The 20,553-nt window shown below is 37.7% G+C and overlaps 2 protein-coding genes across 15 annotated transcripts in view; both read right to left on the reverse strand.

Annotated features, from left to right (window-relative positions):
- TASOR (transcription activation suppressor) overlaps positions 1-9,170 on the reverse strand; it is a 33,942-nt gene extending 24,772 nt beyond the window's left edge. For 4 of the 7 annotated variants that reach the window (XM_026096299.2, XM_026096298.2, XM_064518917.1 and 1 more), the window contains exons 1-2: positions 8,622-9,169; positions 960-1,105 (exon numbers count right to left, since the gene is read on the reverse strand). In XM_026096299.2, the coding sequence (XP_025952084.2) occupies positions 960-1,105; positions 8,622-9,009 (534 nt within the window). In that variant the 5' untranslated portion in view covers positions 9,010-9,169. Of the gene's footprint in view, positions 1-959; positions 1,106-7,696; positions 7,755-8,621 lie in introns of those variants that run through there. The other 3 variants (XM_064518919.1, XM_026096300.2, XM_064518918.1) reach the window with 2 other exon arrangements.
- Positions 9,171-17,992: 8,822 nt separating this feature from the next.
- Positions 17,993-20,553, reverse strand: part of ARHGEF3 (Rho guanine nucleotide exchange factor 3) — a 144,599-nt gene continuing 142,038 nt past the window's right edge. For 7 of the 8 annotated variants that reach the window (XM_026096238.2, XM_064518930.1, XM_064518929.1 and 4 more), the window contains one exon: positions 17,993-20,273. In XM_026096238.2, coding sequence (XP_025952023.1) covers positions 19,927-20,273 — 347 coding nt within the window. In that variant the 3' untranslated portion in view covers positions 17,993-19,926. The remainder of the gene's footprint in view (positions 20,274-20,553) is intronic. The other variant, XR_010391259.1, reaches the window with a different exon arrangement.

Below are 20,553 nucleotides of genomic sequence, written 5' to 3' on the forward strand. Positions count from 1 at the left end.
TATCACTAGTCTAATCTACTTAGGTATTTTCTCAAGAAAGATACACTTTCCATGCAAACCTGCACAGGATGTTTAAATGTTTTCTTTGTAGCATGCCTATCAAGAAGTATCCAGCTCAACGCCTTCCATGTCACCTTTCGACCTCATTCCAGAAACAAGTCTTATTCGCTTTTTAAAAGAGATCATTATCTCTTACACAGTGCACGTAATTTTGCAGTTGCACCTCACTAGCTGCAATATCCCTGAGCTATAACCATGTATCAGTAAAGGCACAGCACTGGGGAAAAAAATGCCCGAGTTTTTAATCTAAAAAAGTTCAACAAACCAATCACACATTCTGTAACTCCATCCTTGAAATTTTGTGGTACTGGCGTTGAAAACTGACGAAATAATCTGTTTTATAGTTATGAAAATCAAAGCTGGATTTTTTAAAGAAATATCAGGTATGGTACAGCAGAAGTGCTTCACCTTTAAAGCTAACCATACTGCTTGACTTACTAGTTCAAGGAAATAGCTTATTTATGTAGTGCTTCTTGGAAAATGACAAAGTTAAAGAGATAGTAGCTCAGTATCAGGCAAAACACTTCACAGGACGCATTAGGCCTTTCAAACATGATACCATAACCTCTTCTACAGGTCATTAAATATAAAATGTAAACATTAAGAAGAGACAAAAGCTCAAATTTTGAAAACAAAAAATGCACAGTCGACAGGTCCCTAATACTCCTCTTCTTTTAATCTTTCTTTTTCTGGGCATCCGCCCAGTAACATTTTATGTCTACATAGTCATAAGACTTGCCTGAAAAAATACATGCTTACATGTTCTTGGATGTGGTTGTGCAATTAAACATCAAGCATATAACTACTAAAATAATCTCTGGGTAGAGTCAGGGGAAAAAAAAAACATTAAAATTCATTTGACTTGTACCTTATTCATAGAGAGTCATAAATATACTCACCTCCTTTTCCAATAGCTCACTATGAACTAGGCTGGCTCTCTTGTAATTAAAATTGGCCACTGAAATTGGTTCCAGATAGGATGAATGCAAAATTTTCACTATATCTTCAAATTCTCGAGAGCCCATAGCTACTGGCTGAAAGAGTGCTATAAAAGGAGAATAAATAAGACAATAAGCACCAATACACAATGGAAGAATTTCCAGACAAGGTTTCCAATTCATCCACAGTTCATGCATAAAGTCAAATGGTTCATGACTCATTTTAGATGTCTTGTACTGTATTAACTATTTCGTGGAATTCAGGCTAGGAAGCTGAAATTAAAGTTGTCTAGAATTACAGCAGCATAAAAAACATTTATTTCTTTTCAATATTACTTTTGAACAGTTAGTCCTTTGAAGTTTACAAGAGAAGTACTCAATAACAATGAAATTACCCTTTGAAGGCAACTAATATGTATTGTAAAACACTTTTTAATTAAAATAATTAGCTCTTTAAATTAAGAACCAGGAACAAATTGTTTCAATAAAAACCTCAACAACATTTTTGTAGCTTAGAGTCATTAAGGGTTTTTTGTTTGTTTGCTTATGGTAACTAGGCTAAATATGGACAAATTCAATACCATCTTAAAACAAGAGGTCCAATAAGCGCTTATTATTAAAAAAGCACACTGCCTGTGTTTCAGTTTTATGATCTTATCGTTTATGATATCTGCTTTAAAACAAAGGCCCTTTATTTGCTGTTGCATACATCTACCTTTGGGGCAAATTTCTGCCTAAGTTTGCACAGCAAAGTTCTCTCCTCCCCATACTTTATTTGTGTTTGGGTACAAAGAGGGGCAAAATGACTAGAAGAGCAACTGGAGAGTGGGCCAGCAAAGAATCGGAGCACAGCTTTTGAGAGTAATGCCTAGGAAAATAATAGTCCTGAGTGAACTGAAATAGTTCAGCAGGAAACATGTTTTTTTCCTAGAGCAACTTCCAAAATGCTCAGAAAAAGAGCAGTACCTGTGTGGTGTTTAGACTCTTCAGAGGGTAAATATTCCCACCAGATGTTTCTGGGACTGCTTCTGCTCTTTTTGTAGAAAGGCCTATCACCCCCTACAAAAATAAACCCAAATTACCCCCACCCAAAACCTCAAGAAGTTATAACAGTTGAGTGAACTGCAATAGTTTTAGCCTCACATAAAAGACAATACACCATTATTCCAACAGCAAATTAAATTGAATTACATCTTCACAATGCATCCCCGACTTCATTAAATAAGATGTTAATAGATTTAGATGGCAATCTTTTCCTCATTTTAGCAGGAAATATTGACTGAATTAGCCTAAATATAAAACAAATGTTCTAAATGAAAACTGAACTTCTTTATGCATTATCTAGTAAAAGCTGCATCTATGCACACACTTTATGATGTAGTACCAGTTCTGTTAACCAAAATAAAACAGTAATTCCAACACCAAGAATACTGAACAAGTGATTTTAAAAGAGTGAAAGGTTACAAAAGTGATTAAGATTTATATAGATTCCCTTTCAGTAGCAATACCTTCATTCTTGAAAGGCTGACAACAATTTGGGAGTAAAAGGTAACCGGAAGTGAAAGAAATCCTAAATCTAGCACTATTAAAGTTGAATGCACTTGTACTGATGAGAGAAACATTACCAGTAAAACACAAAACAGGCCTAATACTGAAATACACACACTGTAAAAGCACCTCCTGTTCCATCCAGTCCCATCCCCTTCCCCAAACATCTAGTCAGATCTTTCTGACAAGAAGTTATTAAACCCTACTGCTGTCATGGCAGTTTCCCCTACTGTCTCTTCTCACCAAAAGGAGTAGTTAAGGCTGAGGTTTACCAACACCAGCTGTTTGTCCAAATTTCCTGTTTCCTTAATGATGACAACTGTGTCGCCCTTTTCCTTCTTTCCCCCTAGAAATGCGTAATCCATCTATCCTAGCCCATTTCCTATGGCTGAGCCCAGGTAAGGAGAAAACTCTACAGGACTAACTAGAAAGAGTGAACACAAACCATAAATAAAGTCCTGCCTATTTCCTAGACTCTGTTCTTGTTATTGGCATGTTATTACGAAGACTGAGATCACATCATCCATTCAAGTATCGTCCACTACATTTCCAAATGCTGTTAATTACATTCCCATTGCTGTTTAACCATTTCCTGCTTTGCGTAAAGTTCTGAAGAGCGAGCAGAGACAGAGGTACCAGAACACACCGAGGCTCCCTGTTCTTCCATTAGAAAGATATGAACTATCACTGTATAATAATTAGCTCTCAAGAGCTTCATGGAAGGGCTCCACCTAATCACTTTAATTATGGAATACAGTAAATGAGAGCTTTGAAAGTCAACAGTGGTAATAAAATAACTAAATTTCTGGCAATGGTAGGTGGGATTTTTCTTATGTTTATTCCTCAATTTCTTAGCAGAGGACTGAAAGTAAGTTTTTCCTGCTTTTGTTACTTATTATTCAAGAATATACTTTCTTGTACTTCACCAAATTTATACATTATCTAATGCAAGTTTACCAGAGACACTAGTTAAGCTAAAAGAAGAGCTGATTTTATCTTTGTAGGAAAGCCAGATCTAAGCCAAAGTATTTTAAAGGATGTGGGCACAGAGGACATGTAGAACACTAAAACAAAACTGATTCCATCTAATTTATCAAATCGGTCCAAGAACAACGCCTCACATGCACCTTCTTGTAAGAAAATGCCTAACAATCCAAAAATTTTACAGTAAGTTTCTACTCTGATTTGCACTGTCCATTCAATACAAAGTGAAAAACAGGAATTACACAGATAATCTTGCTACCTGCATAAATTAGTTTAAGTGACTGGCTTGATGATCAGATGTTGTCCAGTGTCAAACCAGCACAAAAAAAGGAAGGAACATGAACGAAGTTTGTTGAATGTATAATCCTTATGTTCTGAGGAGTAATTATAAATACCAAATTGTATTTCTAAAACCTACTGACCACCATAGACATTAGAGGCAGACAATCTACACTTGGTTTGAGAACTAGACAGCACCCACTAACTTGGATGAAAACTCCTAATGAAGAAAAACAGTAACAACACTGTTGATGGACTTAAATGAAAGACATTCTCATGAGCGGAAAAAATTTCAAATGCATTTCCTGTTCAAGGGTACCCTGCTAATTTTAAAACTATTGCATTGCATTTCTTAGTTGTCAAATGATGGACAGTGAAAGGAAAGCCTGCTGACAACTGGATAGAGGTATAATGAAAAAGCAAAAGTTAAGTCACTTGAAGAGTTCTGAATTTCAGATAATCTACCATATACAGCTGTCAAAAAGAATTACTTGAAGTGCATGCTGTAAACTAGTTTTTCCTCCTCTGAGTTAGATTCCTCAAACACGCTAATCATGTACTTCATGGCAGGATCAAATCCACTTTCCCTGTTCTCCCAGAATTTTAGGCACTGCAGACTTCCTGGCTTTGTAAGGACCTATCACTACTAAGAAACTGTCCCCATAACCTCTTTAACATCACTGAAACATTACTTGAAGCGGTAAATATCAAGGCAGTACTCCCCAACCTGTCCAAGCATTGACAGAAATGCTAAAGGACAGCTATTTCCAAAAAGGTTCCAGTCACTACGTAAGGGTTTGTACTTCATTTACAGAAGGATTTAGAAGCAAGAAAAAAAATGAAAATCTATAAACGAGGTAATCTGTAGCAGTCATAAAATCCTATGTTCATATCCAATGGATAAGGTCAAGCTTATCTCTAGCACCTAGACCACTTCAAAGATTGGGAGCGTGTGCGTAATTTTTCAGGCTCACTATATACACACTTGACATGGGTACACTGCTCTTTTATTGACCTGTGTAAATTAAACATATATTCATGCAAGGACTAATTTGTAGGATCCTCACAACACAAACAAGTAAATGATCATGGTTTTTGACAGCTTCTTCGACAGAAGAGGGGGAAAAAAAGGGTTTGTGTTCAATTTCTACCCGCTGTATTTTTTTATTTTTTTTTTGGTAGAAACTAGATTTAGCCAATATAATACCTAGTCTAGGGACCAATATTAGACTGCATGTTTGGACACAGCTATAGGTAATTCTCTAGAGGCTGTCATGTTTCTATTTCAGAGCTGTTTGATGCTTGAACTTGAGAACACTGAACCTGGAGTTGGCAGGGTTTTTTGTTTCTTCTCAGCTGGCTGGCTCTTTTGTTTTTAAGCCAAAATGTGAAGAAGAGGGAAGACAGTGACATTCTCTTTCAGGAATCCTGGACTAACCATTAAGTGAATATAAACAAATTGTTTCTTTTATTACAAGTCAGCAGAATGTTAGTGTTCTTCAAAAACAAGCACTCCTACCACACAAAGTCTGAGAAGTACCATTTCCTTGAAGTCTTCATTTTTTAAGACCAAGACTGAGAATCCGCAGTGTTAATGTAGCATAGTGCTGTAGTTAGGTATATGATTTATTCACCCTAGGATGTCTTTCACTCTCACAGGTTTTAAGTAGTTACCTAGTTCAAAGATTGCTTAACCAAATCCTTGCGCAGAAAAAGAAAGCAGTGGACAGTGGATAGGCAGCCCCATCAAAGATATATAAGACTAACGAGAAGCAAAGAGACAAAGCACAACAAAATATGAAATACGAAGTAGCAAAGAGACAACCTAAACCTCCAAGCAAAGACTGTTGAGACTTGTGAGGACCTTTGCAAGACCTTTCTTCACTTAGCCTAAGAAATAGCACTTGCTAATTCAGGAAACTATGGAAACAAGTGTCCAACCTCAACAAGCAATCCCATAAGTCAATGGGGGCTATTTGAGCGTATTTTTTAAATTGCCTTTTGGTATGAGGACCATGATCCTGAAGAGTTCAGTAAGTCAGAATACACTCTTCCACTGCTTTAACTTCCAAAACCATTTTTTCCTCATTCTATTTGAGAAAAAGTATCTTTGAACTACCTAGTATATCTGGGCAGCTGAGAAGATGGGATGATCAAACTGGAAGAGGCTATGACCACTGGCTATAGTACCACAATAAAAAGAGCTAAGCAACCCAAGAGACCATAGCACCCTGCTGCTAAACTGCATTTATAAAGAAAATAAAAACTTTCAAGACAGCTTGTTTTTCAGCAGGAAAACAAATGCATACACACACACGCACACAAACAACCTTCTTTAAAAATAGGTTTCCAGAAATCTTCCACTAGGAAAAAACAGGAAGTCAAAAGAAAAATTCTTCCTGACAACCAACCACAGTTAGTTTAAAAAGTATGTTTCTTCAAAAGATGCATTTCTCCACAATAACACGGCTTTCTGTTGACTTTCAGTCCTTTCATTTATCTCCAACTCTAGCTGAAGACTAACTCCAAAAAGGCTGAATAAACTGCTAAATCTCTCTGTTTTCTGGGATTTTTCCCCCCCTTCATTTCCATTTTGCAGATTCAATTTTTAATTGCTTCATAGTCAAAACTTGTTCCCAAGATACATTTTGGTGCTTTAAAAATAAAACAAAACAAAAACAGAGTAGAAAAACCCATTGATAACAGAGCTATTTCCTCTTGGGTAGTTTTTATAGTTTGTAAATGACAAAATAGTCTTCCACAACCAGACAGCAGGTATCTCTCGAGATGGTATGTCAAAGAATAAAATGGAGGTCTAAAAAACAGAACAAGAGCAATTCCAGTAGAAGGACAGACAACACTTCCACGTGTATTGCTTCATGCTGAAATTTAGAATCTGGCCAAGCAAGCTCTTTTGACATGGACAAATACTCTATCAATACTTCTTATTTAACAAGGCGTATTTGAAAATTAGTATTAAGTTCTGACTGTATGCCACTACTGCTAATAGCCTGATTTTTTGAATTAGTTCCAGAATTAATTTCATCATTTCTCAAATGCCAACAGCACTTTAGTTCTCCTAAGAGATCATGTTGGAAGTTTTTATCCTAACCCACTTCTGCTAGTCTTGCCTATAACATGCTCTCTCATAGCACTTTGTATTTTGGTATCACACGGTAACACCAACAACTGAGGAAGCCTTAGCAATTACAAGCCTACAAACACTGATGACAGACTACAGAAAGGTCTGTTTAGAGAATTTCAGAAACTTTAAGCGACAAGTATGATCAAAGAGAAATGTCCAAGAAGCTTTCTGTAAGCTGAAAAGAAAAAGTAAGCCTGTAGGAATGGGTCAAATAACCTTGACATTTGCAAGTAGCTTTTAGAAATAGGGTAAGAATGGTTTCCCCTTCTACCCCAGAAGAAACAGATGTCCAAGGCCTGAACTATGCATTCTGAAACTTTTTACACACTGTAGAAGATAGTTCTGCATAGGCAAATGATGAACTAGATGATCTAAAAGATATTTCACAGATTTTCATTTGCATCAGAACCAAGTGCTAGACAGGAACTTCAAATGTCTGTGGTTAAGCACTAAGCATTTCTGAGTTAAAGGAATTCAAAAGTAATCACATTTGGCTTAGAGATACGGAAGTGAAAGAGCCACCATGCTTTATCCAGACATTTTCCATCAGATGAATAGCAAGAGACTATGTTTTTTCCTCCAAATCAACCCAGTCCTTTCTACAATGAACTTCTGCCAAAATGCTATCTCCCCTTGGGGGTGGTGGGGAAGGGGAAGAGGGGAAGAAAAGGAGAATAGTTAAAATTACTGCCAAAAAATGGAAGGAGGGAAGGGGAAAGACTGGATAATGAAATAAACCTACCTTCATCTCTTCCTTACAGAGGAAAGCACTTCAAGAAGTTACATTTTATACTCTTCTCTGAAGAACTAGAAGCCTATGGGAACAGGGGTTTTTGTGATGATTAGATACCAAGTTACTGACCGCAAGTTGCAAAACCTTAAGAACTGAGATAAGTTTCAGGGAGAGCGCAAGACATGATCTCAAGGCTGCTTAACAAAATAAAAGATAAGCAGAAGCCAATGGTGTCTCATAGAAAGCAAGAGATACCATGAGCTTTTAGAGAAAGAGTGAGTTGAAAAGCAACATACAAAACCTATGGCACTTGGAAGAGGAATGCTTCCAACACGAGGCACGTGAACATGGGATGCTTGTTTCTTCCCTGCAAGTGAGGAACTTTCACAAGGTAAGAAATAACCATCTTCTGAGTATCACTGAAGAGAAACTCTACTCCGTGTTTGCCAGTCTACCCTAAACAGGAATACACCCTCCTCCTACAGAGAGGGGAATGGGGGAAGAGAAAAGCGAATCATCTTCTCAGCATGTCCGTGTGCGCGTCCCAGAGAACCATCTTCTCTATATCCGACTGTCTCCAGAAGCGGAGCAAGGATCAACACTCTCAAGCCCACCCTGATTGCATCCAGCTTTTCCATCTTTTTAAAGCAACGGTCTGAAATTCAAGCCAGGTTTGGGGTTTTTTTCCTCCTTGTGTAAAAAAAAAAAAATTAAAAAAACAAAAAGGAAGGGGTGGGGAGAGGAAAGAATGTAAAAGCCTCCCTGACGCTAAAAATCTTATCCCCAGCAGCCTCGCTAGTCCGAGTCATGCCACAGCCTCCTCCACACCCGCAGGATTTTGCATGCAGCTGTGTGAGGTGCATAAAGAGCCTGCCTAATGAATAAGATGAAGAAGGGAGTGAGGGAGAGAAGGAAGGGAAAGGGAAGGAACAACCTTTCTTTTCTCTGCTCTTCCTGGGGATCTGAAAGTTCCTCCTAACAGGCAGGTCTTCTGGGGGCTTAGGGAGGGGGGGAGGCCCCCCCAACACATCGCTGGGCGGCTGCTGCTGCTGTTGTTGTTCATGTGCCGTTGAGATGCTGCTCCTGCGCTGGCTGCTGCTAGTGATGCTGAGGTCTGGGGGGGCCTTGTCCTCTGCAGCAACAGCAGCCACCAGCAGCGCCTCCCCAGCGCTACCGCTCTCAGAGCGTCCGCCATTTTGTGTGGTGTCCTCAGCGGCTCTATTACTCTCCACCCCGAGGAGGCCCGCGCTGCTGCTCTTCTCCGTCCGCTGATGCTGCTCCGGCTCCGGCTCGCCGCCACTGGGGATCGCGACATCCGCCATTGACTCCTATCGCCGCGAAGTGAGCGCTATAGCCCGCGCCTGCTCTTCCTCCCCCACTAAGCTGCCCCTTCCCCAGCTCCATGCACCGCCCGCTGCCGCTATTGCTCCCCCTCCGTCCGCTCGCTTTATGGCAGCCCCTCCTCCCCCCCCCCCCGCTCGCTAACATGGCGGCAGCGCCACAACGAAGGGGGCGGGGCCAGAGCGCAGCCCCGCGCAGCCAATCGCTTCGTGGCGCAAGTTATAAATGGAGGGCCGGGCCGCCGGCGCCGCGGCGGCTCGTCTCCGCGGCAGCGGCGGCTCCTCGCGAGCCCCGGGCTGCGGAGCCGCGGGGGCGGCCGGCGGGTGAGCGCCGCGCGGCACCTCCTGCCGCCGGTCGCAGAGAGCCGTGCCTCCCGCCGCCCCGGGCAGCGCTGCCCCCGCCGCACCGCGCGGTAGCCGTTCGCCAGCGGCCTCGCTACTTACCAAGCCGCCAAAAAGCAGCAGCGCGCCGCATTATGAAGGCCTGCTGCGACTTCCTCCTCCTCCTCCTCTCAAATTTAAAGCTGTTCTTATTTTCAAGGCATTTGACAAAATTCTTCCGGCTCCCCGGTGACAGGAGCTGAGCGAGGAGGGTAGCTGGCGTGGTTCTTCCCTCCGCTGTTGAGTCACGGAGTCGGTTCCCGGAGGCTGTAACAACCAGCAAAGCTTGTAGCTCTTTCGCCGGTGTGCACAAGGTGCGCCTCAGGCCTGCCTCGGAATAGTCCCACGCACATCATTTCAGAAATATAACCCTTCATAATTTTCCATTTGAAGAATAAAAAAAGGAAAAATATTAATCATGTAGGACAAGCAACAGTCCTGCTATTACACTTGTTCTTTGATAGACTAATGATAATTAGAGCAGCACCAAATATAATACATTTTTGGTAATATTTTGGCATCTTAATTTTGGTCTGTATCAAACATGGGACCATTATTTATACCTGGCTGATGGGAAAGAAGTGAAACAAACATTGTGACACATTTTCTGTCCTTGGGCTGTGTCTTTAATGTGCAGAATAACTCGAATTAGAGCAGTAATGAGTTGTTCTTTACAACAAAAACAGTGTAAGAGATACAATTATCAATCAGTTAAAAATACAAACAACATACTCTGTTACACTTTCTTGGCAGAATCTGAAACTGCACAGGAAATGCGTGTTACTGCAAAGACTTGCATGTGTTTAGCAGTTTGTGAAACCCCACAGAACTTAATCCTCTTTTATATGTTTAATCAAGTATACACACGAGCCCTTGCATGAGAGATCCTTTGAGAATAAGGACACTTAAGTGACAACAGCTACTCATGGTCCATGTTTGAAAAGCTACAAATTGCAAGCAAGCTTCAACAATAAAAAACTGCACATGCAAGTCACCAACTATTTGAGTTTTTAGAAAAAATCAAACTGAACTATAATGTCTCATCAGTAGGATAAAGGATTACAGATAAATTGAAGGCAATGTAATCCAATATTCATGGACCATTTTTTCAAATGCAGTTAAACCAAATATTAGAAATGTTTTTGGTGCTATTGAAGCTAACTCAGAAACTAGTCTTCCTGTCGATTTGCTAAGCAGGAAACCAAGAGGGAGTGTGCTGGGGTAGTTACACGCAACACATTTTTTCAGCTACAATGTGAAGCTGTTGTAAGAAAAGCCTTGTTTACCTAAAAAAAACCCCATACACAAAAAAACAATTCTGTATTTCTGGACTTTATAACAAAACATGGAACTTAAATTACTTCTTTGTCAACACGATCATCATTCAGTCTCCTCTGTATTCTGTAGAATTAAAGAATAAGAAGAGTGCATTTAATCCCTGTGATCATGGAGGTAAATCAGCTTTTAAGGAAGATCAAAGCTTTAAATATAATGCTGATAATTGGTATTTCAGAACAATAAATAATGAAATTGCAGCACATCTACACAGTTGTGAGGTATTCCACTGCTAGAGCTCTGACAGATGGTTAGTTGGTAGTTTAGTTTTTACTAAAGACAGCAAAGACCTTTTTTTTGGCAGCTCTGAGGACTGCACTAAATTAAAACTGCCTGCTGACAATAACCTATTCTTTCACTGCCTAGGAGATATGAATTCTTAATGTATACTTTTATAAATGGCTAGCTAAACATTAAAAGTTCACATAATTTATTTTCTTTGTTAAAAGCCTACTAGTTCTGTAGTTATTGCATAAATGCATATATTCCTTAGTCATTTATACCAATGAAGTTAAATCTTGATAACTGAGGCCATTCATCCTGTCATCTCAAAAGCTATGAAGCTGAAATGAAGAGAGTTCTTCTCTATTCAAGGAATAAATACTTTTACCTAACCCTTTTATTTTTTATTTTTTAATCTCTCTTTAGATTACTTGTAAGTCAGAAAATGTAAGTAACTTCCCAACATACAAATGGTCTGGTGTTATGATATCCTCCAAAGTGTTACAAGAAGATAAACTAATAATTATTAGTTTCTTCTTAAAGTCCTTCAGGAGCCAGACAAGTTTAAATAGGGTAATTAGTATCTATAACTATAATTTACATAAATTACAGAAACATAACACCATTTATTTAATTGCAGAAATGTAGTGTTCAATTATGCGGAGGTAAAGCACACAGCATTTGTGGGTTTTCCTCTATGGATAATTAGACTATCTCCCTGAGAATCTGATGTCCTGTCTCTGGAATATTCAGTGGTGGTAAAGAGCATATTGGGGATGAGTCAATATATTATCAGAATAATTTTACTCATTTCAAATTGAATTTCCATCTACAAGGAAAAAAAAAAAGAAAGAGAAAATACCAGTCAAGTCTGTGATGATGCATTTTTACATCTCCAAAGATATCAAACTGTTTTACTAAGTTTGAACTGGCAAAGCTGTTAAAATCACTTCTTTTCCAGTGTATGTTTATCTTCACTGTAAAACTAGTTCAACTGATCAGTGTTTGGATTTGATTGTATCTGGGTGGCCTGCACTCTCAAGCAAGCAGTAATACTACAGAGCTAAGTTAGTGTCCTTACTGTCATTTTACATATACTTTCCTTTTCTTTGCTATAACTTCCAGGAACATATCTAATGATTCTTTTATGCTGCGCAAAAATATATCATGCTATGAAAGACTGGAAAATTGTAGTTGTTTTGTCTGGAAAGGAGAGAATAAATGACAGCAGTTATTTAATATGGAAAATGCTGCTGCAGAGGAGGAAATATTCTCTTCTCCATGACCTTGGTGACTGGGATGAGATTTAAATTATATCAAAGGAGATTTAGGTTAAACACTAGGAAAAACTGCCTAGCAAGAGAAGTGAAGTACTGGAAGAAATTATTTGGGGACGCTGTGGAATTTCTTTAATTGGTGTTTTTAAGTTAGGTAAGACAAATTTCTTTCAGAAGTAGATTCGCATGTAGTTAACCTACTTCCTTCCAGCTGTGTTACCTACTATTATTTCTAAAAGAGTTACTGAAAAACCTATCTATGCTTTGGGCAAGCTGAAAGAATTTTCAAAAGAAAAGGAGATCTTGCCTCCTTTTAGCCATAAGTTAATCTACATGCTCTTGGAAGGTGGCTACACTACCAAACTGAGTGAAAATGAAGCAACCTTCAAAACCGTATATCCAAGCTCTGCCAGGTTTTCTGGTTGAAAGTGCCAAATTACTTGGGTAGAAAACTTATGTATGGTTAGGAGGTAGTGAAGGTGATACCCAGTTAAAAGCTGAGATTACCTCTAAGACATATGTATCAATCTAAGTAGAGAGATATGTTGCTGAAATAATTTCAGTTTCTAAACATCATGAAGTTTCCATTTTATTCCAAGTAGAAGCAGTGTTTACAGCTACATTTCTTTGCATCTTCTATTTTAAGATAGTTTGCATTTTTAGAAGTTAATCAGTCTTGTCACAGCTTCCTGTAACGATAAAGCAAAGATAGGAAAAAGCTTCTGCATAATGCCTATGATAAATGTGACTACACTTAGGAATAGTCTGAATGAAGAAGATGAACTGAAAGCTTACAGAACTAGGAGAGTGCTAGGAGCTACAATTAGATTCACTGATAGATCGTAATTCATGAAATTGAAGCATCTTTTTGAGAAGTGTGAATTGTCTACTCATGCTTTTTTGATATTGTCAGTATTTTTTTTTTTTTCAAATGCAGTTCTTAGGTTTGCCAAATTGAAAGGTTTGTCTCTGTGAAATTCAGAAGAAGCAGGAAATGTCTTGGAAATGCATTCTAATCATACACAAGCATTGAGCACAAACATCTGAGCAACTAATGCAATCCTAAAAAACAATAGCATACATTTCAGTGAGAGAGAGAGTGTGTGTGTGTGTATATATGCGTGTATGTCTGTATTTACATGAATATATATATGTATATGCTTATTAGGAAAACATAACTTCAGGACGTATATACACACAACATCTATACCTCCTTGCTTGTTTGAATTATCATAGCTCTATTGACATACTGTTCACACCACATAAAGACCTATCCACACACATTGAATAACCAAATGACAGTTAGAGTCCAAAGACTTCAGAATAAATATACTGAGTATAAATCCCAAATTTCACTGTATTGTAGTAATTCCCTTTCTTTGTATGAATCAACTATATATACACATTCCAATAAAACAAATTTGACAAGCACTAAAGAAACAACTGCAAAAAAAAAGGCAATGATGTGTGAAATTATCATCTACTAAAATTATGCTGTGTGAAAAGTATGCTTACTACCACCTTTTCTCAAAAGGAGTACTGGACAATATGAAAAAGGATATGATTGCAATGCATTTAGACATGTTCAGTAACTAGAAATATAAACATTATAAACATATCATACAAATTCAAGCAACATATGAAGAAGTTTTCATTTACCAAACAGTAATGGACAAAGTTTTCCTCATTTACCTGTTGCTTTAAAAAAATACTACTTTGCAGTAGTGTAAAATCATTTTATGTATTAATTACTATAAGCCTAAGGATTTATCTGAGAGATAATCACAAAAATTACTAAATTATTACTAAAATTACTACTTGACAAAATGATGCAACAGTTCTGCATCACTATAGCACTATGAATCTTAAATCCTGATAGATGTAAAATATAGCAAGAATCCTAAGTTCATAAAACAAAGCTTCACTGAAAAATTACCATAGGAAAAGATGAGTTGAGCACTCTGAACTAAAAAAAACATAGTAAAATCTGTCACCTTAGAGTCTTTCTAGTTCTGGTTTCTGTGGTTTGTGATATTTGCCAAATGTTCAACCATGACTCCCTGGCTTGTACCAAGTGGTTTCCCACCCAAGTACAAAGCAGCTGCAGATCCCTTTGATTCTGAAATCAGATAATATGCAGTACATTAGTACTGTAGATTTAAATCGAAGTAATTGCCACAAAATATGAGACATTTATAAGGGAGGATTGCATAAAGCTCCACACTCAAGGAGTAAACTTGCTCCAGGAGTCACCTCAGTATTCTCTTATGGAAGCAAATGAAGAAATGCAAAACATTACTTAGCCTGAGCATATGTGCACATACATTTCATTCAAATAACTAGAAGTTGCTATTTTATTTTTCAGCAATGACTGATGGATTGATTATTTCTTCAAATTTTTAAGTGATAATTTTGAGCAAGGGTATTCCTGTTGACTGATTTTAGGTGCCAGAAGGTCAAATGTAAGAGAATCGTACCATTAAACTTCCTCCATAGCCCATGAAGAGAGAGGCTTCTTCAGAGGGAAAAATTCAGAGACAAAACCTAATTTACACACTTGGGAAGAGCTTTGGTATCATTTACCTGCAATGGGGAAAATAACCCTATGATCATAAAAAGTGAAACAAACTATGGCAGTAATCTAGATTTGTCTCTGTAAAGCCAAGGTTTAGCAGCAGTACTTTTTTTTTTTTTTTTTAGCACCTACTACTTTTGCTAACAAATTTGCAATCCTGAGGTGATATTCTGAAAAGATCTACTTAGTATTTTTACTGAATTTTCTTTTGCAACTAATAACATATTTTAAGTATTTTAATATTTGAAGTAATCAAATCATCTCTAAAAATACTTCTATAATTGCCAGTAGATGGCAGCAATAGCATGTAAAACAGATTAAGATATTACAGTATTTTAAAAATCAGTATTCATGAATACACATTAAATACGGAAGTACTGTCCATTCTGAAAAAAAACAATATGCATTACAAGTTACTCCACACAAAATGTTCATCTTATGCAGAAAGGAGTATGCACAAAAAGTGTTAGGAATGTTAAAATCCAACTAAAACACTTAAATACTTTTGGATGCACTAGCTTATAAAAATCTTACTGATTTAATTCCTTGTGGTTGGGATGTTCCTGTTTATTCAATAGGTAGTAAACATTTATAGCATTAGTAGATTGAAAGCCTGTATATATTTTACAAAGATCACAGCTGTGATACTAAAGGAAGATACTGTAAAACTAAGCTTCCTGTCAGCTGTTCTTTCTCCTTAGCAGACAAAAAAGATTGGCCTTAAGCAGCCTTCCCTCCTTTTACTGGCCTAATTTCACTCTTATTTTTTGCTTTTCTTATTTCTTTTCTCCATCATAGTCATTCTCTGTCTGAAAGATGGCTTCAAGCTGTGCTCAGCATGCAATGACCTCAGAACAGGACACTGTCGAAAAGAGGTTCCAGCCCCAAACATCAATTTGCCAAGACCTGGAACCCTGTGCTCAAAGGAAGTGAGTTTTCTTTGATATACATAAACTCACAGTTTCTGACTCTATTTTAGACCCAGGGAATCAAGATATTCTGCTGAGTGCCAGACAGTTCAACCATAAAACATCAACTTTATCAAAAAGGTCAACCTATTAAATTTATATTTACAAGTTCTGCTCTATTTCTTGCATCTCTCAAACCCTAGGAATTTCTGTGAAGGCTCAATAGACCTGGTTCCCACAATTTCAGAGGCATTCCTAAAGCAGTAGCCCTGGTTCAGGTAGGTCACACTGAATAGGAGTCATCATTGAGAAATGTCCTCTCTACCTTGAAGCTCAACTTTGGACCCATCTTCTACCTGGTTTCTGGCAACTCACTCCCTGGTGCTGTGCTTCACAGACTTTAAACTATCTAAGTGTTCCCAGCAACTCATAGCAGAACTTTTGTGTTCCAGGGCATAGGTTGTCTTCATCCCCTTACTGTTTTTTTCAGTGCTGAAGACCACCTCTAGGGAACCAAGGACCACAGAGAATTATATTTTCTTTTGCAAGTGGTCTCCAAGGGCCCATAAATTCCAGAGACTTCAAGGGCATTCTTTTTGCTCACCTTTCTTTCTCAGTCAAGACAATCTGTGCTTTTTCCTTTTCCCTCCAGGATCATCAGACATTTCCATAAACCAAGACTATCTTGAGTGTCTATTCTCATCAGGAATAAAAGAGAAAACAGGTTAATGAGACTCATCAAAAAGGTATCAAACTACCACATCAGATTTTTGGCTTCCTTCTCTTAAGAGAAGGATGACTCCTCATTATCCTCCCAAACTGTGACATCCAGAGTACTAATAACTCAGATCTAGAGGGGCTGGAACTCATCCAGCATCCTTGGTACTGTCCTTATTTTGCCATCTCCTCGTGGTGATCTTAGAAGCCCTGGACAACTCTGGCTATTCATTGGCTCTTGCCATCTTTACACACTCTACCTGCTCTTTCACCTTCTGCCCATGGCACTGTTCTTCCATCTGAGACATGAGTGACCTAAGATCCCTTACAGAGCTAATGTAAAAAGCTGCTATAGGGCTCATCAAAGAACAACAACAAAAACCTACCCAACCTGTTACTTTCAACACATCTCTCCAAACATCTTCCAATTTACATTTTGCAGTTAGTCCACATCTGAGATACCTTTTCCAATCTATTACAGTTCCTCTTGGAATCTCTGTCCTTAAGAGACTAAACTGGATTGTTTCCTGAGCATCTGTGTAACAGCCACTACAACACTGCAAAGAAGCTGAAGCAGTGTCTTCATCATATAACCCGGTAAAAGTCTACATGGCTTTGACCTGTCTCATTAGTGGAAGGCGGTGGGTGACATGTGAAATCAGCAGCGGTTGTCTGCATCAGAACCATGCAGAAGCCTACGCTTACTGCATGGCTGCCGTATGCATCTGGTTTATCAACACAGCTTCTCCGATTCCATTCTGCTGATCACTAACCACAAAGATTACTGGTCTCTTTTTCACATATTCGTTCATACAGCTACTTTCCCCCTCTACTTTGCACTCAGCATTTTACATTTAACCCAGCTTGCTTGGCACATTTTATTGTACCATCCACCCCCCAAAAACAAACAAAAAAAATCATTCAAGCACATCTGCATCTTAAAAGTACTAGAATCAAAAAAATGCTAACAAAATCCAAAATGGTATTGCTCTTCTTAAACTGGAAGGCTTATTCCTCAAGATGATTTGGAAAAAAAAATCTTTAAGCTCTATTAGACAAAATCAGTAGCTGAGTGGATGTAAACAATAAAGCAAAACTGAAACAGTCATACTACAGTGTGTTGAATGTGATGCTAAGCTGCTTGTGAAATGAAAGTCAGTACATAAGAGTAAATTAAGTCTTGGGAGGTTCACTGGCTAGTTGTTGGCTTTCTACAATACCCAAAATGTATCATCTCAATGTTTTAGAAGAATACATATTTAGTAGAGATCTGAACCACAAGGAATCAGGAGAGAGAAACTACTGGTGGGATAGTAATCTTTTGTTCCACCTATTTATTGAGTTTATAATATCAAAGTTTGGAGAATGTGCTGGATTATTGAGTGCAATGACTTATTTCTGCATTACTGTTTTATGTCTAGTAAACTAGAGCCAATTATGTAATACTTCCACCAAAACCAAAGCATGCTTTGGTCACATATGTTAAGACTCACTGTTGAAATCTTTTTGCAGTCTTCTTGCACAAACAAGCAAACCAAATAAAAAAAATCAAAAGTTTTATGCAATTTATTTAAAATGCTTCCAGAAAAGTTTAAGGCTATTATTTAAAAAAAAAAGTCAATACATACATTCTTTCTTTTCTTCCCTAGCTGAACACTTTACATGCTTTTTTCTCTTTTTAAACATTTTGCTGAACAGGTTTTATGAAAATGGTTCATCACCTAATATGCTTTCCTACTCCTTTTCTTCTGTAAAATTTTCATTTCTCTTGTCTTCACTGGCATACTCATTCAGCTCTAAAAATGAAGCAGTTGAAATAAATTACAAAGCCTGAAACAGAAAAAAAAAATTACCTTTTCTGAAAAACTATAAATACAGAAATATTTTCTATAGGGTAAAACCAACAATATATTTTGAAAAATAAAGAAATTAACTCATTTTATATTGTTTGCCATGTTGTCACACTGATTTCTGTAATGCACATCAGAATATATATATGTAAGAAACTTGACATTTACTATTTTCTGTAAACTCGTAGAACACAAGAAATAAATGTTTTTGGTAATAACTTAGCAGTTTTACTACTTGTGTTGTTACAAGTACTTTGCACAGGTTGTCCTGTTTAATATCAAGGATCATTTAAATTTATTAGTATATCAGTTTCATAGCTTGCCATATTACCATTCAACACACTGGTATTATTTCTTATACAAAGAAATAAAATATTACCAAGGGATTCCTGAAAAGTGACAGGATGTCAAACTGAGTGTTTTAGACTGCATTTTTAAGCAACTCATTTGCTTCTCATCATAATGAGTAGATTAAATCAGCCACCAGAAAACACAGTGACATTTCCAATTACACATGAGATTAAATGCAACAAGAACTTTGAAGACAAAACTGGACAAAAATAAGGGATGTAATATATCCTAAAGGAAAATCAATTCCCTTTCTGTTGAAACTTTCTCTACCTAATCCCATAGGGTATTTGTAGAGCACCATTTATAAAAAATTGTCACTTAGTTTTAAAACCAACTACATGTTGCTGTAAACAGACATTTACAGAAACTTAAAAGTTTTACTATTACTTTAGCGGTGGTTAAAACCAACAGTGGAGGTCAGTGGAGTGCAAAATGCTGAAGAGGGCCTATTCACAAGCAAAAGCTTTCTCAGTTCTTGTCCTACTTGGGATAAGAGAGATGTATGTGGCACTGAAAGAAAACTAGCAACTTATTTACAAATACCCAGTATTCCTAGCATTTAATTTAATTCAGTGCTGGCTGTGGAGTTTTTTTCAGTTGATTATTTTTAGCATTACATGCTTTGATGAGTAAACCATTGCACTATGCTGACTACTTTAACTGACCAGATTTTAATGTTGTTTGCTGGATTTTGGTGCGAGTTCTTCATTTTGAAAAATGAACCCCTAAAGAGTGACTGGTTACATGGCCCACCATCTTTATTTCTTGTTCATTTAATACCACAAGAGGTATACAGGTTACTGAAAAATGGTTTTCTCCCCCCACCCTGCCAAGAAACTATTTTCCTTGTAGACCTTTGTGAAAACTTATGATTTTGATATCCATCCTGAAACCCCATACTAAGTCCATGTCATCAGCTGCCACATTAAAGGGCAAATAAAACACTTTACGAACTATGAAAAGACTTTTTTTATGTAATGCACATATAAACAGTAGTTTAGAGATTCTGTTTACAGCAGGACTTTGAGAATAACTGGTCAAGTACCTCTTTCATCCACCTTAGATGTTTATGGAATATAATCACAGGATATGAGTTGCAAGAGATTCCAGCTTACACAGATTGGCAGTTACAGTACTACACTCATGGGTACGAATACAAGGAGGACTGCGTTGACACGGTCACAAAAAATATTTTAAAAGTGCTTCTCCAAAGGGTTCCATGTATGGAATGCAAATACTGTACAGGTAAGACACAGGTTTTCTTCCATGAACTTTAATTTTTGTCAAACATCGGTTTCTATTTGTTTTTCACTTTCACAAGAGTTTGTCTGCTCCATGTGTTCACAGTCGATGTTGATCTCGCTTGTGTCCATACTACAGTCTGATTCGCTGTCTGACTGGTCCATTTGCTCAAGGATGGTTTCTCCCTGTGATACTCTGCTTCCATTTGGTGACAACAGAAAATGTGCTTCCGAGTTCAGCACTCTGGCTTTTCCTGCACACGTAATCTTTTCTTTGGCCTGTCGGATACAGTTAAGCCACTGCTGTTTGTTGAAGGAGTCATTGGCTTGCAGTGAGTGAGACTGGCTTTGAGATCCACTTTTGAAGCTGACTCTAAAGAAGTTTTTGACTGAAAGAAACAATATATATCAAAATGCTGAATGTTCTGGCTGAATGAATTTTATAATAAACGAGTACATTAATAAGAGAACCTGCAAAATCTCTGACTTACTGTATTTTCTTGCCAATACCATGTCCAATCAGTGAGAAGAGTCTGGGTATCTCCATGTTCTATGGCACACGGAACAACACTAGCACTTCTAGTAATTTATTTTTGCTGGATTAAGTAATTTTGATTCTGCCAGTTATGAGCTACCATGCAGACCCTTAAGTGAATCAGAATGATTAAG

Source organism: Dromaius novaehollandiae, chromosome 12 (assembly GCF_036370855.1).
Source record: "Dromaius novaehollandiae isolate bDroNov1 chromosome 12, bDroNov1.hap1, whole genome shotgun sequence".
NCBI lineage: Eukaryota > Metazoa > Chordata > Aves > Casuariiformes > Dromaiidae > Dromaius > Dromaius novaehollandiae.